General features: G+C 37.2%; 1 protein-coding gene across 2 annotated transcripts in view; it reads right to left on the bottom strand.

Annotated features, from left to right (window-relative positions):
- Positions 1 to 21,106, bottom strand: part of CDK14 (cyclin dependent kinase 14) — a 338,755-nt gene that overhangs the window by 252,200 nt on the left and 65,449 nt on the right. For both annotated transcript variants that reach the window (XM_083862878.1, XM_083862877.1), the window contains exon 3: positions 7,631 to 7,876. In XM_083862878.1, the coding sequence (XP_083719004.1) occupies positions 7,631 to 7,876 (246 nt within the window). The remainder of the gene's footprint in view (positions 1 to 7,630; positions 7,877 to 21,106) is intronic.

The raw sequence follows: 21,106 nt of genomic DNA, 5'->3' as shown, positions 1-21,106 counted from the left end.
GCCCAGAAACAGCCCAAACCCCACACCTGAGGCACCACCTGCCCTGAGTGCAGCAAAACCCCTGGCTGGCACCTTCCCCTTGCCAGCTCACAGCACCTCTGCACAGGAGCTCAGGTCTGCTCCCACAGCACCATCAGACTGGATTGCCCATGGTCTCCACTATGAGATCTCCCTTTGTGAAAATGGACATTATGCTTTCCTTGCATTTGTAATTTTTAAAGGCTTACCATTTTTGAAGAATTGTGGTGAAGAAAAGCACTTCAGGGGATTTTATTTTTTAAAAAATTAAATTAATTCTGAGGTAAAAGAATATATATAATAATATAAATAATTTGTGTGATACTTCTTAATGAAATGCCGGAATACTCATCATATTACAATTACTTTAGATAATGAAGGGACAGCTTTAACATTTCCCCAACATTTTCTCCATTTTTTAAAATGAAATCTCATACTCTAATTCAAACTTCTAATTACAAGTTGCCTATTAAGTTAAAAACTTCACACACTTCTTATATTTCCTTTTATTTCTGAATTATAAAGGAGGTGAAGACAGAAATAATGCAAAAATGTCTAACTTTTCAAAACTTAAGTTTTAAGCTTAAAGGAATCTAAATAAAAGAATCTAAATAATTTGAAATTCCACATGACTACTGAAAATTATAACCATTTCAGCCTACTTTCCTTTATTGTTACAGTCTCCCATTCACATGGGTGTTTTTTCAGCTACATAGATATGAATTTCATTATCCAGATTTCTCCACATTAGCTTATCCTTTTCAACCATTTCTGTTGAAAAAATATTATTTGTTACAGCAAAGTTGGTTGGCTTTTTTATTAAATGCTAATATTAAAATCAAATCTACAAAATCCTCTTAAAGTACAATTTCTTCTTCCAAAGTATTTTATTTCTTCTGGTAAAATACATGGGAATACATATACACAGAGATTTGTGTTTGTTAAATCACAGGAGTCCCTTACTCTGCCTGGGATGTGGTTGACTGAAATAAACACAGTGAGTGAGACATATCCAGAGCACATCAGATGTACAGTGCTTGCATCAGCCACTGACAGACATCACAAGCAGCAGACTCACAAGAAATTCCCCTGTATTTTATATAACTGGTGCAATCCCCCAGTTTGACCCAGACAATATTTCTCAATGGAAAAGAGTACTGGTTTTAGCTGAACACATGTATTTTGATAAGTTTTTTCAAAGTTTCTTTTTGAAGATCTAACCTTACAATACTTCTACAGCTATTATTTTTCCATTTCTCTTGCTCCTTCTTACTGCTTTTTAACCCTCTAAAACACCAACAGAGAATCACAGAATTATTTAGGTTTGAAAAGGCTTTAAAGATCACCAAGTCCAATTCTAATCCCAGCACTGCCAAGCCCACCACATATGTCCCCAAGCCCCACATCTATACACATCTTTTAAATATCTCCAGGGACTGTGACTCAACCACTTCCCTGGGCAGCCTTTCCCAGTGCTTGACAGCCATTCTATGTACTAAACAATTCTGGGACTACTCAGGCACAAAGGAGCCTGTTGCTCCATGTTAGAGCTCCTCATTTGCTACAGAAAATGCCCCAACTTACAAAGCTCACCAACACCTAGGTTCATCTGTGACCAAGACTGAACTATCTAACAGCAAAAAGTTAAATAGGCAGTAAACAACCAGGCAGCAAGAAATCGATACAACTGGAAAACTCACTGCAAAGTGAATTTTCATGCTCTGGAGAAATCTTTCAAAGAACTCAAACAGGAAAGCTAAACGAATTACTGAGACAAAAGGGAGTAAAGGTCCTCATGCCTCTGAAGAACATAGTCCCAAGTCACTGTGGAAGTCAGCACACTTTGTGGTAGATCATGTTATCTCCAAGAGGACACTGGCAACTGGAGCACAGAAAAATGCAGAGATTTCCCTTCAGGAAACTCACTGAGAGTCTTACTTGTTTGCCTTCACATTTCACTTTCCTTGAAAATAGTTTTGCATTAGGTAGCTTTCTTATTATAAGCCTACATTTTTCCCTGTGCTAGATTAGTCTAAGAGCATCAGAAGTGAACATTTTTAGCAGCATGGCTTGCAGTAACCAAGATTAGATATTTTTTCCCCTCTGGTTTAAGGAAATACAGATCATAGTAACGAGGATAGAAAGAGTATGCCAAAATGCTGAGTACAGAAATAGAAGAAGCTAGTATTTCAAAGTGACATGAAAGTATTAAAAATAACAAAGAAAAAAAGAAATTAGAAGAAACTGTCTTTTCTGACCACATTGTTTCAAATGGCCATTTCATTGATACAGCCTGTAGGAGAGATAAAAGGTCTTACAATATGAATCCTTGCACTACATCACCACGTGAATATTTCTCTTTCTCAGAATTTTTCAAAATCTATGTAATAAAGAAGGTTTTAATGGAAAATTACACTGAAAATCACCTGACTATTCCTATAGAAGCTGTGTGGGTTATGTTCTCATGCATTTTTCATAACTGCAGAACAGCTTGTGAATGTCACACTTAACTGTCACACTCCTGAGTCTAAGTTTTAAATAGATCCTTTTTTTCTTTTTAAACTGGAGGATATTAAACTTCAATATAAAACTATCATTAAGAGAAAACTATTGTTTTCACAGTACCTCTGTAAATTACAGAAAATCAAAAGTAAGTATCTGCTTTGTTATACACCTCAAAAGAAATAAACTGGTTGGTAGAAAATTTTGAAAGTAAACCCAGGCCAAGAAGCTCAACTGAGATTAAATCATAAGAATGAAAGATAATAATTACTTTTTAACCATTTTGTCTTCTTTGTCACAAGAGTAAACCTTCTTTCACAAAACCAAATGAAGTTTTCACACTAACTGCAGGTTGTATCCAACCTATAATAGTAGGCCAATTTGACCATATCTTGAAAGTTGGACTGTTTTCTAGGGCAATGTTCAAGGGATACAAAGATGTTCAAGCATTCAAACCATGCTTCAGTCTCAGTTCTCCCAATTTCTGATCCTGTTCTGTTGCTTGCATCTTCCTAACCCTTTAACACACAGCCATAAATTAAGAGCAACCTGGGCAGAAGCGACCACAGAGCTCTTTGTGCAGGGTGCAGTGTTTAAAGCTGTTCACTTGTTCTCCAGGCTATTAGAGCACAGGAGCTGGCTCAACTGCCACATTTTATCTGCCTTTTCATCTAGAGAGCATCCCCCAGGTTAACGATTATTAACGCTTCCCTTGTGCCAGTAGAGAAAACTCCACCCTCTGCGCTGAACTCTGAAATTATCTTACCTCCATAAAACATACCAACCAGGAAGGATGCACTTACCCTAGTAATTAACAGGTTCCTAATTGGAGAAGGTTGCCTACATTGGAAGAGGAAGAGAGAGGCAAGAATGCCACAGTGTTTAAGTGTTTATTTGGGCAAACAGAAATGATGCCTATGGGTTTTTTTGGGAAAAAAACCTGACATTGTCTATTTTAAAGCTAGATTTCTTACACAGCTTTTTTGCAATGTGCTAACAGGAGCAGTAGGATCATTGCAGGATTTATGTTTTTTTGCTTGTACCTTTTGGAGCAAGGTTGTATGTATCAGGACTGAAAACTAATAAAAGTTACAGAAGAAAGACTGCTCTCCCAAAAAGAGTGCAGAGCCAGTGCAGTAAAGCATTGCTTATCCAAGTATTTTTGTTTGAATGTTTAGGTTTTTTACATTTATCGGAGTAAGCAGAACATTAGTGTTCTGCTTGATTTTGTTTTTAAAATGTAACTGACACATAGGAACATATACCTTAGCATGACATTTAAATTCACCACCAGGGAGCTTAAGCTATTTAAGGAGAACAAACTGATGTGTATCACTCCATAACTAAATCTTGAACAGATGGCTACTTTATACAGCTTGCAATAATCTATTTACATATGGTGCAAAAGTACTATTCTACTGTATAAAATATGTACTCTGACTACACCAAAACTTTACCTTGCACTGGAGTTTGAGCAGGGATCTCAAAATTTTCAGATAACTAGAGTCAAACTTTTAAAAGCAGTTGTTTGGGCAAGAGTGGCATGTGTTTGCTTTTTAAGTTGTGATTTTTTTTTTTTTTTTTTTTTTTTTTTTTTTTTTTTATTTGGTCCAGTTTATTAGGTAGTATTACCTTTTCTTTATTTAAGGAGAAAAGAAAACCATTTTTTTGCCTTGGTTGACAAAGGAGTCAGCATATTTTTAGAAAGATAGGAACAGAGAGAGACAGAGACGGGTAAATACACACAACTACAGCCATATGTATATAATATATACACACACATACACACACGTTGTGTTGGGATGGATCAGAGAAAAGGTTTGTCAAGCCAAATCCCCTTCCAACAGAAGTAGAACAGACAATGGCTGACAGACAATGCACAGGTAGACAAACACCTATTTCACTACCTCCAAATTATCCACTACTCTGATGTGATAAAGGAATAATTCTGTTTTGCTGGAAAATTCATCCCATAATAACATACCATTTCAATCAGCATAAGCAGTTCAGAAATCACTGTCATAGATGTCTTCTTATGTTCAAAGCAAGTGAAGAAAGTGGAAAGATTCTAAGTGTAAAAAGATTCTAAGCTTGTTGTATAAGAACAAACAAACAAAAAGTGCTAAATTCTATCTGTACACTACTGCACTAATTAACTACACAGGAATTCTACCAGGTTGCAACGAGGTGTTACATTAACTGCAGAAAAATACTTCATGTTCAAAAGCAAGAGATTTTTTTTTTTCCAAGTGACAATCTGTGGGAGGGTCATGGAGCTCCAGCTTCCCAAAACCTCTGTGTGTGTTTCATCTTTCTCATCACAAAGGGCAGGACATTTCAAAGGTAAGGGCAACACAAAATGGGCAACATACCACCTGCAGAGTATTTTGTGATCTTTACCAAACACTGAAACTGATACCTGTCAGAGGGGTGATAAAGCTGCTGAAATTAATCAAAGCAGAAACTAACACCCCAGGGCATTATAAACAAAGTCTTTCAGGTCACATCTTGAAAAATGTGATTTTTCTGAGATAAACAAAGGACTTTTACCTGAGCAGAAGCAATGAGTGATATGGAGACTGCAAGCCTTGGCCATATACCTTCTGTAAGAATCACTTCCACACCTGATGGCTACAGAGGACTTCAAATGATGAAAGGAAAAGACTAAATGGAAGTCTATCTCTAATTCAGTTCCCCTACTAATCGAGAATAGAAAGTGCAAACTGAAGGTAGCATATCTCTATCAGAATACCTTAAAATAAAGCTTACAGAAAGCAGAGCCAAAACTGAAACATGACTCCACAGCTGTAGCCCATATGACCCAGAGGGCATAGCATGTTCAAGAACACTTACAGGAATTGAAATGCTTGTTCAGACTGGTATAACCTATACAAGAGGAAAATTTCCAGAGAACCAAGTACGAACTCAGTAAGGGAGAATATGCAGCTGACATGGAAGAAAAAGATGAAATGACCAGAAGAGTAAGTAGCAAGGGCATCTGCTACACAACATCAGGGCTACAAAAAGAAGATGACACACTACACCCTTTGTTAATTCAAGTATTATTGAAAACTACAGAATTATACATTTCTGCAACTAACCATATGGGCATCACTCATTAAATGTGCATCAGGCCATCTACTGCCTGAAGTCGTGCATTCAGATTCTGGGAAGGGGAATAAAGCCTCTTGATCTTGTCTCTGCATTGGATGGCTGAACGCAGGAATGCCAGGCAGGGCCAAGTGTGACCTGATCAGCAGAGGGCTAACATCCCCCTTTGTTGTGAACTGCTCCTCCCTCTTCATTGGCATGAACACTTCCATTATTCCACATGCTCTTCCTTGTGAGGAAAAGTCAAAAATTACTAACAGTGCTTCCAAGCAGAAGGAAGAAGTGATTTTACCAAACAGAGCTATAAAAATCAGGGAGAATTACAAGAAATTGAGAAATAAGAATTGTATTTCAAGAAATCCTTTTGCACCTCCTGTATCCAGCAAGTCTGCATGAGTACCACCGTGGACAAAGATTACCAAAAGCATATGTTTAGCTAGGGCTCTAACCAGCAGCATACTACTAGAGGAAGCATTAATGTCATTTACATAAGAAAATACTGGGATCATAGGAGATTGCATGGATGCAGTAGAGTGCCAGCCCTCTGGAAAAGAACAAGATGCCAAAAATACAGTTTCAAAAACATCTGCTCCAAAATTCTGGAAGCAAAGCAACTGAAACCTTTCAGAGTTAACAGAAGAATGTCAAAAACATTAACAGAAATTAATAATTGCTTCTAAGAGGAACGGCAGAGACGAGGAGTGAGTTAATACCACAAAATACTTAAGATTTTCCAAAAAAAGTCATTAATAGTTGTGATGCCAAAAAATAATCAGGCATCACAAACAAGTAAACCCAGTGCAAATAGATTCATCCATTCTTAATGATTATAAAAGTTTTATGGTAAGAACTCCTTGTCATGGACTCAGATGGAACACACTAGAGACATCTTTGGCAGCAGCTATATAATGCCAAGTGATGATGAAAAAGCAAATTTGTTTTTGCTACAGATGGTTACATTTTAAAATGTAACCTTTTCTAAAAAGGACAGTCCCCTGGAGGCGTGACATCTTACCCGCTAAATTCACACGGGTTAAACACAGCTCATCTACAGAAAACTAATCTCTTGCCATTTCTCATTAGAAATCTGACAAGCTTCAGTCAAACTTCTGTAGGGAGGACAGAAGATGTCCAGAAGATAGAGCAAAACAAAGAAAAGAAAGAAAAAAAAAAAAAAAGAGGAGGCAATCAACCTTTTAAATTTTTTTCACACCAAATAAGATTTGAAGTGTTACATCCATTCTACTTAGATCTGTAGTTTTCAACTCAAAGGTCACATTATTAAGGATTTTTTCTTGCCAAAGCATAACAGAAATAGTTTTTCAATAAATTTGAAGGTCTTTTGGGGGAAATCTGTTCTGGGCATTATTCATAAAAGATATGACATTTTATTTATCTAGTTTCTTTCAAAATACTTGAGAATAAAACTATTATGATGTGTTGCCAAACCCTTCTCTGTTATTTTTCTCTCTTCTCGATCTCTCTCACAGAGTTTCTGACAGGGAAATAAATGTTATTTTTACTACTTGATTTTAAAAAGAGAATTATAAAATGTAAACAAAATCCGTCAAATCTGATCTGTTTCTCTAAAACCAAAATCTAAAACTCAAAAAGGCAATTCATGTGGTTTCTTAAACTTCATGGGAAAGAATTCTTCTTCACAAATAAGCAATCCTCTGCCAAATTCGCTGCATAAACATTATAGCAGCTGTAATGACATACCAGGATAAGGAGAGGAAAATGCTTAGAAATCCTGTAAGATACCCTAACTAACATCTGAAAGGAATTTCATAAACATATTCTTTTTCAAGTTCTATTTTCTGATCCTATTTCGTTAATAGCACAACAAACATATATGGAAAACACATTTAATATCTGCAATGACCCTTTTCTTTCTTGTTTCCAAGTAAACGATCACTTCTTAAGCAAGAAAACATTTATCTGGTGCCTCTAATTCTACCATTTGGCACATGCAGAGGTGTCAGGACTGTGCACTTACAGAGCTGGGGCTGGAGTGCCGCCTGACTTTAGGTGATTCCTTCCCTGCAGATGAAGTTTTGAAGTTAATGCAAGCGTTGTTCTCTGAATGAACCCTCTTCACCTGGTTAGTTGGCTTCTCAAATGGATCAAAACTACTCTGTGTCCTCTGAACCCGAACTTTTTTATCCTCAGGAATTGTATCCAGAGGTTTGATCACTGAATCCATTCCCTGGCAGTTCCGTGTAGACATCTTTGTGACACATATCTGTAAAGAAAAAACATAATTTGTTGACGCTAACAGGCTTAAAGTCAATATCATTCCATGCACCAGCCAGCATCAAAAAAGGCACTGAACTTCATAAGCATTCACTTTCTATTTCTATGTTAAAATTGGAAACAACACATGCATTTTACATAGGGGAGACCCACACCACAATAATAACTATAAAAAGCCTATCTTTGTACAATGTACTAAAAGATTCTGGAAAAGGAAGGCAAAAGAGGAACATAAACTCATACATTTGTGTTTTCTTGTACAATGTGTTCTTGGCAACAATGCCACTTCACTTCTCTCTCCAATCTAGCCACAGATATCCACAAGCAGTATTGATTTCCATTTGTTCAAAATTGGATGAGACTAAACTAAAATAAATGATGGTAGTTTGTGTGTGCACTGGCTGGTGCTGGCTTTCCAAAGATTCAATACCGGTATATTATTGTATTTTTAAATAATGCTTATACAGTGTTATTATTATTATCACCATATGTCTCAGAAAATCAAATCAGTAAATCAATTCCCAGGCACTGAAACGTGAGAGTGCAGCTCAATGGCACACTAAAGCACAAAAGTTCAATTCTTTGTTACTGTGAAGTATGACTCTGCCAAACTCTAAATACTGCCACTTGCTGCTTGAGCTATCAAAATGTGCTATGGTTAGTTCAAAAGAACTAAAAGAGCAGAACAGCACCTTTAGATACTCCAGTCATGCACATTTCTGGTTTTAATTTCAATACACTCCAATATTTATGACATTTTTTCAAATTACACTGTTGGTGAGGGGCTGTGTTTGAGGCCTCGGCTTCTGTTTTCACCCATAAGAGACTTGACTTTAACTTGGAAAGAAAAGAAATAGCTTCAGGTTTCAGGCTACAGAGAAAAGTTAAAAAGCGTAATGCAAGCAAACCCAAGAGCCTCCTCTAATTGTAAGGTATCAAAGTAATCTACAATGTACTTTTTCCACGACATTTGAATGTTTTTAAGGATAGACAGTGTTAATATGCTGTCAACTGAACTGCTCATATAAAAACAATTTAATATTTCATTCAAGCACCTATAATCTGTTCTAATTTTTGAGAACTTGTCATCCTAAATCAGTTAATATAAAAAAAAAAAAAAAAAAAAAAAAAAAGAAAAAATAAATTACCATGAAATCAGGAGTCTTCCTTCCTAACCCAAAACATCTCCAAAAACTTCTCCAATAAATTTTTCTTTGCCATTTTCCCAGAGGCCCTTTGTGCCTTGAAATCCAACTTACTTCAATTGTTTATAGAAATATTGGGTGACTGTACCTGGTGGAGTTCAGTGTTTCTTTTTTTTTTTTAATGATCCACTGTAACAGTAGATGAAATATTTCTTTTCTACATTAAAAATTTAGAGTAAAGTTTCCTGCACTGTGCCATCTGGCCAAATGATCATATACCAGGCTGACTGCAAAGAAGGACATCACTACTGTCACTACTACTGTCACAAACCAGGCCTTACAAGGGTTGGCATTTCTTCTAGCTAAAGTGATTTCTCCAAGACTAGAACTTCACCAACTTATAACTTCGTTGAGAAAAGGAAAAGTCCCCCTTCATTCCAAATGCTAATTCTTTTTTGGGCTTAAATTAACACAATTATGTAATTTTGGTCTGTTACTTCAGCAAAAGATAAAGAGCTGCAGCACAAAGAGTTTTTAATTAGTCTTCTTGTAAAACTAATTGGTTTCTTTTCCCTAAAACAACTCATATGCACCAACATGTATCCACATATTTCCCACTGTCATCTCCATGTTCTTGCAGCACTTGCTACCAACAAAGATGTTTTAAAATAATGTAAATTGAAATTACTGTTAATATAGCAGCACTCCCATGTTGCTTAATCAACATGGATGCAAATAAATCAGTAATCAGTAGTCAGTAATCAGTAGTCAGTATTTCTCAGCATTTGAAACCCTATGATATAGAAAACAGGGACAGGAGATATGGACAAAAACTTCCAAAGCAGTACTTGTCTTCCTTTCAGGTTAACAAGGCACCTGAAGCAGACAAAAATTCTTGGAATACACAGGTATAAACATACTATAGATAATAATGCCATGAATGCTGCTTCTGTTTTCTTTTTCCACTGGAAAATCTACATGTGTCTTATGTAGGCCATGTAAGCATTTGTTACTACTGCCTTGACTGGAAGTAGCAATAGTTTGGAATTAGATGTTGAAGGGAAGGCACTTTAGCCTTCAGGCTGCTTGACTGAACCTGGAGTAGAATAAAAATCCCCACCATCATCATATAATAGCCAACTTCCAAATTGCAAATGACTAAAACCAAGACAGCACCAACCAGCTCCCCACTCGGAAGTCAAACACCTTGGTGGATGCACAGGCTGGACACCACTGTCACCTGTGGAAAAGCCTGAGGACTGCAGAGAAATGCAAAAGTAGAGGGTGCTCACGCTGCCCATCTGCCTGTTCTGCAACTGCAGCACATCTCCTGCCAGAGCTGACAAGGGGTTTAATTCATCACTTCTCTCTCACCAGTATCAATATTTCCTTGGCAGAAACAAAGCATTCTCTCCAAATGGCTGCTGAGCAGAGTGCACTGCTGCAGCCAGCAAAGCTAAGCTTACACCACTGTGGCAGGGTACACGTTTCCAAACTGTCTACTCTGCCTATAAAACACTGAAGAGACACAATATTTAAGCATTTGTTTTACATTCTGCCATTGACAGGCCAAGTCCATTGACAGGCCAACTTCATACTGAAAATCTGTTCTGTGAAGTCTGAAAGGAACAGATCTAAAAGGTCAGCACTGAGCACTGGCTGTAACCAACTTAGGGACACAAACTCATTCGTGGTTTCAGGTTTCCCTCCATCAGCAGGGTTAAGCTACCACAGTAGGGCAGATTTTGCCCCTGGTCAGCAGGAGGTTAACCAGCTGCTCCTCTGCTCCAGCTACGGGTACAACTTATTCTGTAGTGGCTTATCATGCAGAAAAGCAACAATGTGCTAAGCAAAACTGAAACATAACTTATTTTGGAAATCTTCCTCTGCATAAAAATGGTCATAGATTTCACCAGCTTGATCATATCATCTTTAGGAACATTATGGATTTGATTTTTTAAAAAAATTCTAATTCAGCCTTTTAAATATAATTTTCCCTTGTACAGCATAAATCTGCTTCTAAATTTCAACTTCTCAAAGAAGATGTACAAATACTTAGCATCAGAAGGTGTTAGATTTGTAAACCAGTGTTTACCACCTGCTGGCTCCTTGCTGGTAGTCAGGAGAACTTTTTTTAAAAAGTCACAAAAGGAAGATTTATCTAGAAAATCAGAATATTCATGTCAATTTCAGTAACTGCTTGCACTAAGTAAAATGCATCACCACAAAAGTTAGTGCAGCTTGATATTAAAACTTATTTTAGTGTTTCTCTGTCATTTTTAAATTTATTTAAGGTAAAAAGAGCCAATATTCAAGAAAGATCTCCTCATATTAGAACCACAAAAAAGCACAACATAGTTTATACTCTGTAACTTTCTTAGCTGTGGATCAGAATCTAAAGACAATGTATGACAGGCAACAACACAGCTTGGATGGCACTTTTCCCCCAGCTTCTCCTGCCCAGTCTCCCAATCAATTTGAGAAGATCCCAGGGCTGCTCTAGGGTAAAGAACCTTAGTCATCTTTACGTCACTGTGGACGACGGGGATACAGCCTCCACCTTAGCATCATGGTACCTATAACATCTCAAAACACAATGTCAGCATTTAGCATTTTTTTTTCCATAAAGAATACTGCTGAAGTTAAGAGACTGAAATCACAAGAGTTATTTTGTACCATGTGTAAAGCTCCATAATAAGCCCCATCAAATAAATAAAAATCAGTATAATCATTCATGGAACCATTTCTAAATAAAGATGCCTCATTGAATTACCTTAAATCTCATTTCAAGCAATACTCCTTAATCTGCATTTGGGATTAATGTGAAAATAATAAATGGTGTATCAGATTTAGTAATTGTGATACCATTTCAATGCAAGATTTTTTCACTTCATCACTGTCAGCAAAATTAAGAGGAACAGAAACAGGTTTCCCAAAGAAACAGGATTCTTAAAATTAAAGGTTGCTAGACTAATTCATTTACTGTTTAAAGTCATATAGCATTGAAAGAGTGAGAGTGATCAGTTAAACCATGTAAGTAATTTATAGTCTTACAGTCCATGAATTTTAAAACAGTCATGAATGACTCCAGAATTAATCACCTGTTTGGGTACTTAGTAAAATATAGACTGTCCCATATCAGTGGAATTTATTCATATGAATAAAGATATCCTCAGTAACAAAGAACAACCAACTCTGGCAGAACTGGTCACACATACCACACAGAAGAAAAAAGTTTGAAATGCTCGTATAGTGTAAAGACACCCTTCTCTGAAGCTCATCACATCTTTCAGGAAGATACATTATATCTGGGTTTTAATTCTTACATTTAACACAACAAATGCTTGCTTTGGTCATCCAGTGGATACAAACTTGTGTAAAATATAAAAATTTGCCAACCATCTACTATTTTCTATTGGTTATTGCCACTGTGTAAATCTGGGGGGGGAAAGTGACTGGTTGAGTAAATACCAGAGTGGATATCCAAAGCTTCTACTGAAAAATCTGAAGGAAAATATGAATTCCACCCATTTGCACCATTCCAGGAGATGTAGTGTGAAAGGACCAGATACAGAGAAACCCAAGATCTAGCATGCAGCAAAAAAAAAAAAAAAAAAAAAAATGAAAACTACTGAGGGATATGGGGTAAGGAAGTCACTTAACCTCTCCACAGTTCCATTTTTCTGTTCACAACAGTGATCTTGCCCCTACCACAAGCAGAAACTGAGAGTGCTAAGTAAGTTTGTAAAGCACTTAGGCTTTTTTAAGTGAAAAGTTATGAAGATATAGATTATAATTTATAGAGCCAAAGCCTGCTGGAAGTAGTGCAACAATTTCATTATTACAGACAAAAAGACTTAGCAGTTGCATTTAGCTGAGAATGTATAAAGAAAAAAATATATAGTCAAGTGACTACTGGTTCAACAGCTGAATTGCTTAGAATGTAAGTCTGCCATTAATTTTCACTGGAAAAATCCTATCTGGATACGAGTTTTTATTATCTTTTATAAGCATGTTATTCTCTATCATGCTTTGGTACCATGGCAATTGAGAACACAAGTCATCTGCAGATTCTGGCATCCCTGGAATTTGACATTTGCTACTTATAAAACAGAGTTTGGGAATGTTCTGGAGTATTATAAGCAGCTTTGTTCAAAATAAAATTGTAGCTATCCGCAGATTCATCCTCTTTGCAGAACAAAGCAATAGGGAGACTCTTTCTCATTTTAAACAAAAGTCTTGCTGGCTTCTTCTCGGTCCATCTGGTAGCACTCTCCATCCTCCCCAAGAGAGGGTCAGCAAATGACTGCTGCACCCACAAGCAGAAACATGCACAGGTTGAGACAACAGCTCAGTTGGGAGTTGGTGAGAACTCCCAATAAGGGAAAAGATCCATGAAGAACAAGAGACGAGATAAGGGAGCAGATAAAATTGTGAAAGAGGAAGTAGAGCATGTAATGCTGCACGACATCACCAGCCAGCTCATACCAGAGCTACCAGTGCAATCAGGCTCATACTTGAAAGAGGTCCTTGAACACACTCATCCCTCCCTGTAATCACCTACACCAGCCCTTTGGTTTGAACATTTGATGGACACAGCTAAAAGAAGCTGAAAGAGAACTTGAGTAAGAGAGAAGAAAAGCAAATAGGGAGGTAGTGGAAAGGAAGGAAGATGCAAGGAAAAAATGGTTGTAAAATATGACACTTCTTTTCCTCTCTTGATGGCCTCTTTCCATGTCCCAAAAGTGTAATTCATATTCTTGAGTAATATTTATTTAATTTTAATTGGCTACAGAGATTGCCAGCAAAGCTAGCTGTGAGCAAGCAAATGCAACGGAAAATAGAGCTCAGAGACTGGAAATGGTATCTGGGGATATGGTGTGCTCCTTGCTGTACCTATCACAAACTTACTCATACACCTCCCACAGCCCATCTCAAAGGCACTCGCCCAAAATGGCCGTTTTCTTTCCAAAGTCAAAGCTGATGTTAAACCAACTGTCATTGTCAGATGGAAGAAGGCGAATATAAAAAGGTCACTGAAGTGCCAGATGGGAGAATTTTTGAACTAGAAGCTCTGACATTAATTCTCTGTGTTTGTCTGAAACACTGAACTCAATGAGCTGATTAAATGTCTGTGCTGAATTGCCAAGTGAGGAAAAAGTCACTCTCACAGAAAGACCAACTGATCAGACCTGGGGTAGGAATCCCAGTTGCATAAAAATCTGAAAACATTTTTACCTGCATCAAGGAAAATAACATTTTATACTAGAAGTTAAAACTGGTTACAAATTCTTTCCTTTCACCACCAACACACCAAGAGCTGCAATATAGTACATATTTATTCTGCTAACTTGAGACCTAAATATCAGCATAATTTCTGAATCAAGCACAATCCTGAAATCAGGAATTATTGAAAATTATTTTAGGTGCCCTCAACATGGCAAGGAGAAGCTGAGCATTTTTAATTTTTTTTTTCTTCTGTTCATAGCACAGCCTAACTTCAGAAAAGTGAGTTTCTAATCCAATAGAGTTGGTGTTCCTCTCCTTGCAGAGAAAAAAGGTCCAGTTTTCAAGAGAATCTGGATTAGATTTTAGGTCTATAAAAGCCCACATATGTCCTCAAAGCAAAACTCTGTTCTGTGACAACAGACGTCAGGAGGAGTCACCTAAGGACAGGGTCTCAGATAAAGGTCACACCGAAGTCCTGACAGCCTCTAATGCTCATGAAAAGAGACAGAAACTCAACAGAGCTGATCTAAAGGGGCATTTTGCTCTATTTCTGTACTGATGCCCCAAAATACAGTAACTGTGTTAGTAATAAAGCCTGGCAAATAAATTCTTCCTTTTACTTGCACAGTGTTTGCATTTGTCACAGTGGTATGTAATGCAATATGCCATGCAAGCCTTTCCTGAAATTGCAGCCAGGCTGCTGCTTCCGTTAACCTGGGTCCAGACTTGCTGCATCCAAAAGTAGGAGGGTTCTTTCCTCCTATAAACCAAACAGGAGGGCACAGTTGAGGATCAGCAAAGGTATCAGTGTGGGAGAGGCAGCTTCCAGCGCCAGGCACGAGCCAAGGATGCCTTGGTAACCAGAAAGGCGGTGGAGAAAGTGTCTGAGCATAAACACTCTCCCAATTGTGACAGGTGGTTTTTATACTCTTTAACTTAGTTGCCCACTTGTATCTGTTGTCTATCCTTCGCTGTAACCATATGAACAGGATTTAAAAATAAAGATTAAAAAAATATTTTCAATCCCTTTTCCATATCAGCCTCCTGCTCCAACAGATGGCTACATGTGCCAGTGCTAGTTTATACAATTTTCTTTCTGTAAGTGCGTTATTAGTGGTTTTGTGTGAACAGTATATTAAGTCTTTCTGAGTTTACAGGTTTGTAATTTTATTCTATCCTCTAAAACTCCCCCCTGATCATGAAGTTATCAAAGGCATATCCATAAATGCAGTAAGTCTTCCCACTGCCAAGTTCAAGTGTGAGAAATCTTGAGAGACTTGACAACAAAATGCCTATTCTTGCTAGATTCTGAGACTGTCAGTAAGGTTTTTAAGAAAATAAATCGTAAACAACTCCACGCCTTGAAAATAAGTTCTACCCAGTTCCTTTAGGCTCCTTTGCCTACCCATAGCAAGCCTCTTGATTCTTTCACAGTTATCATCGAGTACTTCAGACTGAGACAAAAAAAAAATTGTCCTCTTACAAGCAGGGACTGCCACAAAAACACTGCTGTTGGTGAGATCTGGTCATGCAACTGACAGTATAAGACTTAAGCCCAACTACTCAGACATTTCACATATATGCTTTTCACATAAATGCTGAAGAGCACTTTTTTAACTAAAAGAAAAGACAAAGGGTCATGTAATCATCTTTGTGACATACACACATTCGCAGGTGGAAAGGTTTTGCAGCTATCTTTTGTCTGGTGTGATGACAACTTCAATTGCAATGAAGCAGCAGGCATGTTGCATGGTCATTAACAAATCTATGGCACTCTCACATTAGCTTCAGCAGATGTTTTAAAAGTGCTTTGCAAGAAATAATTCAAGACTAGAATGGTAAATTAGTTTGGCTCTTTTTCCATCAGACTATCTCCCTCATTAAAAAAAAAAAAATCTACTTACTTCATTCCTTTCCCTGTTTTATTCATTTTTCTTCCTTTCTTCCTTTCTTTTCCTTTTTAACTCTCTTTAGCAAAAGCCAAGACAGTAAACTAGGTAATGAAAGTTGCTTCCTTCATTCTGCTAATGCATTTCAAAGCTTCATTTCAGCACCAAGAAAGAAATCTCTCCTGCTCCTACTTGCTTCATCCCTGGGGTCAACAACCCTACAGGTTGAGAAAGGCAGCTTCCAAGGCAGATGAATGTCACAAGGAAAGACAAGCTCTCTGAGCATTTCTAGATCTGCTCCTCTACATATTATCTTCCAAATCACTGAATTTGACAAAGTATCCTCTATCAAATCAGCACAGTGTAAAGGTAGAGGCAGAAAAAGACCTTCAACTTTGTCATTATTCTCCTGTGTGAGGAATCTTCCAAGACCTGAATAACCTACATTCCAACTCAGTCTCCCTGAAATCTTAGTAACAGCCATCCATGACCTTTCTGCCATTGCTTTCTTTCATGGAAGTTTGAGAGTTCAGACAAGGATGACAAGCCCAGTTTCACAAATAATTAAATGAAAAGTCCTCATCTGTGTTTGGATTTCATATACACCTGACTTCTTTCTTTAAACTTGTTCTTTCTGGTTTTTTTCCCCTCAGACAAATGACCTGGTTACAGAATTCTATAAAACTTGAACGAACAGTCTCAAAGGAATTTTCCAGCAGCTACTGCAGGTTTGCCAGGCTTGCAGCAGCACAATAACTTTCAAAGCAAAAAGGTGTAAGGGAGCATAATGAAACTTGCTTCTCAGTGCATAATGTGCTACACTGGAAAACATGCCATATCCTACAATTCAGAATTTAGTTAGAAGCGTAATTGAAAATTATAGCATATTAAGTTACTCAGAATATGAAGAACACTCCAGTATATCTTTTCTTGCCAAGATGTATAAAACTTAAAATGAAGAGGTTTCAAGCTTATACTGAGAAGAGCTCACCATAAAAAGGAAGGCTACAATTTTATAATGAGAATTCTCTGAACAGCATAGAGATGATGTTTTTTTTTTTTTTTTTTTTTTTTGGGAAAACCTATGTATTTCAACAGAGAAGTGAAAATCACTGCTGCTTCTTTGATGTGTTCAAGCCGAAACATGTGCTGTAGTAGACTTATGACTGTGCTCAAATGAATTTTAAAGAATAAGCTGAAACAGTACAAAGCAGCCAAGACTTCTGCAGTTGGTGGCAATTTGCACCTCCAAAGCTGTGAGTTCATCATGAATCACTTTCAACAAGCAACAAATTTCAAGAATCAAATTGGTCAAAAATCACATCTATCATCCGAACATCAGTGTGAGAAGTCCTCCAACCTCACAGTACATTAAGCTTCTCATGAAAAAATTGTCACAAAGCTGAGAGTGACTGTAGATATTTTGCATAGCTTACCCTGCACAGCTGCCTACCAGCAGTATAATCACAATTTATAATTATATAATTTCATGTATCTGGACTACTTTGCCAAACATAGGAAGTTCCTTCCAAACTTGAAAGTTAGGGAGCTGGTTCCACCACTTTCCTAGGCAGCAGCAAAACCAACCACCCCATCATTAAACTGTAGAACTTTTCAAGACAACTCTTCTGCATTACATCAAAATAAAATTTCTATAGCCAATATTTAACAACAGAACCAATTTGTTCATTAAAACCCCCACTATTTACAGGGAGATCTGGGCAAACCTATTTTACACATATTCTCTAACGGTTTAAATATATTTTCTGTGTACTTACACAAAGATTTAATAAAATGGAGAAGGACATATTCAAACATTCTAAGTCTGTAGACTGAAAAGCATCAGAAATGAATTAAGTGAACCTGAGCTTTCACAATATATAAATAGATGTTATGCCTTTTCTTAGTGGTTTTACTTCCCCACTGCTCACTTGGCAACATTTGGTATCTTCCTCTTCAGGTAAGTTGTATACAATTCACTATTAAATTACAAACATCCAACACAGCAAAACTGAAATATAAATGACATAAATTCTATTCCATTTCCTGGATAGAATGATACAGACTGGATCAAAAGCTTGCTGATATGGTATTTGTTACTAGCTTAGGTTGTTTTACATTTATATAACATCTAGCTTAAGTTTATCAAGTTATTTTTCAATCAGAAGCTGCAACAGAGCTAATCAGCAGGATGAGATAGCAAGTTCAGCTCTTGAATTAAGGAACACAAATACCAACAATAAATCCTACAAATATTTGCAAAATAAAAAAAAAAAATCTCCACTCACACTTTTCACGCCATTTCTGACCAGCACATCAAAACAAAGACAACTAACAGATAAAACTGCATGTTTTATCTGGCCAATCCAGAACTGATACAGCAACTTCAGAGAAGCCCATCCACTCAGGAATATGATAAACAGAAAAGCCAGATCACCAGCAATAGAGAGAAAGCCCAGAAGTTACTTCTACAAAGGTCAAAATTATGTGTTTATGGTGCTGATTCAAGAAATTTGTAATACAAAATCACCTCCCTGAATTCAACATTAGGTACTATGTTAAATTACTATTTCACTACTTGCTTTTTGTTAAACAGCTAAATCCAGAAATATATGTAGGTTTATGTTAGGGAGTGGAATGAAAGATATCAGTGCAAAATACACCACACTTCGAAGAGATGCATATAATCAATGATTCTGACAATATACAGTACACTTTTGTCAAAAGCAAAAAGCAGTCACAGAAAGGTATTTACTGAACCATAGCAAAACACAGAAGTCACCATGTAGGTGGATGGAGCACTTAAGGACTGATGGAGTTGCTATTGGGAGAACTTGTCCTAACATGAACATTATAATAACAGTATTAAGAAAAATAAAGTCCTTAAGGGTCAGATTCTTAACATAAGCAGTAAATTCCTTCCTAACCTGGTAGCAGAAAAAACACTTAAAGATTCTGGAAGCCAATATGGACCCATCTAAAGGAACTCAAGTTCAAAAAATATGTAATTAACCTGTTCTTCCCAAACTAAGAACATCAGCTATTCTTTTTCTTTAGTTCAGAAATAGGCTTTGGAGAACTGATATTGCACTGGCTCTCTGTTGTTCCAGGTAATATTTGCTAGGATACTCCTATTCATTTCAACAGGGATTGTAAACTGTAATTATCATTGTATTAATACCTGAAGCGCTTAGGAACATTTTAATGCTAGTATTATCAAACCAAATTTAAAAACCATGTACAGCAGTCCCTGACAGCTGAGTATTTTTGCCTTTCTGGGACTTCAAAGGGAAATAACCCCAACAGAGCTGTCTGGATCTGCTCAGCAGTTCCTGTGACCTTTAAGGGGCACATCTGCACTCACATTTATACCAAACTTGCCGAACGTGACAGCCCAAATACTCGCCTGCCCCAGGCTGAGTATTCACACACACTCTCACCCCAGCAAACTCCTGCTGACCCCAAAGACCCACCCTGGGCAGCTACTGAAATCTGCAGGGGCAAAAGCCCAGTGGAAGCTGGCATCGTTCAAGGATTTCCCTTAAAAAAAAAAATAATCCCTTACCCCTTCCCTCCACAGCTGGAGCCCAGGAGAGCTGCCCGTGCCAGCTGCCCTGTGGGACCAGCCAGGCACCCTTCCTCTTCAGCCTAATCACAGCCCCTTCATGGCTCTATCCATGTTCTCATCTGTGGAGGCTCTGGGAGAAACAAGAACTGCCTGCCTGACACAGACAGAGCACTTGCTTAGAGGTCAACCCTCCAAACAGCCCACAATGCTAACAGTGTGAGTGGAAAATGTCAAAACCTGTAAGAGCAGATTTGGTTTTAGAGATTTTAGGTACTGGGTTTGTTATTGACAGCAAAATAACAACAACAACAAAAAAGACAGGTGACCATTCTTGCTATAGGATATCAATGGCTGGCCAACCTTGCACTTAGACAAGATCTTGATGATATTTTGCCTGCTCAGCTACAGCTCTTTGGTGTTCTTTCTTCCTGGAGTCAGAGTCATTAAGGAAACTATGGCAAACCCTCACTCCTCAGGTAATCCCTTATTTCCTGCTGTGATAGACCCCAGCCTCACTGGAAAACTGATTCACACAAAGATCTTTATATTCACAGAGCACTTGGCAATAACTGCCTATTAAACTATTTCTTCCCTTTCCCATCTGTGTTCTTAAGTTTTGGCAGATTTTGTACATCTTAAGTTAAGTTTTCCAGCTAGTTATTTTGGGATCTGTGTTTAACTAAGTATTACGATAAGGAATATTATTTATCAATAAAATATGTACAAAATGTTATTTTTTTCTTAAGCTCAGAAAACTAAAATGCGAGAACTCTAGGGACAGTAGTAACACAGCAAGCAGAGATGATGACTTTAGACTTGGGGAGAAGAAACACTTGGAGCTAGAAAGATGATGGAAACAACAAATTTCACATCTATAAGTAGATGAAAAGATAACACTAAGAGAAAACCACACATTAAAATTTGCTTTAAAAAAACCCCTCATGCCTGGACTTCTATTCATTGTACAATATATGGGCAAACAAAAGTGGTTGGATTACTTCTATGCATTAAACAATGGTTTGCATTTATTAATAGGCATGACAATATAAGGAAAGGAAAACTTCCATAAAAATCATAAAAAATAATGCCACTGAAAGAACTCTTGCAACAGAAACATTACGGGTAATTTTAAAAAAATGGCATATCTATTTTCTGAGAAAAAACTATGTAAATTAAGGTTGTATATAGTGTGGAACTGACCACATCACATCACTTACATTGCAGTATATACAGCATTTTTAAAGAAGGAACTCCAGCGAAATAATAATGAAACCTTCAGAAAATAATTGATGTAGGACTGAATCTTTACCCTTTAATCATATTCAGTGACAAAGAAGAAGAACCCTTTAATTGGCAAGTACAGAAAAAGAAAACATGAAACCCTGTCA

This window comes from Zosterops lateralis, assembly GCF_965231275.1.
Source record: "Zosterops lateralis genome assembly, chromosome: 1".
Classification (NCBI taxonomy): Eukaryota; Metazoa; Chordata; class Aves; order Passeriformes; family Zosteropidae; genus Zosterops; species Zosterops lateralis.
The sequence above is the reverse complement of the archived record's forward strand: the minus strand, read 5'-3'. Positions and strand labels throughout refer to the sequence as shown.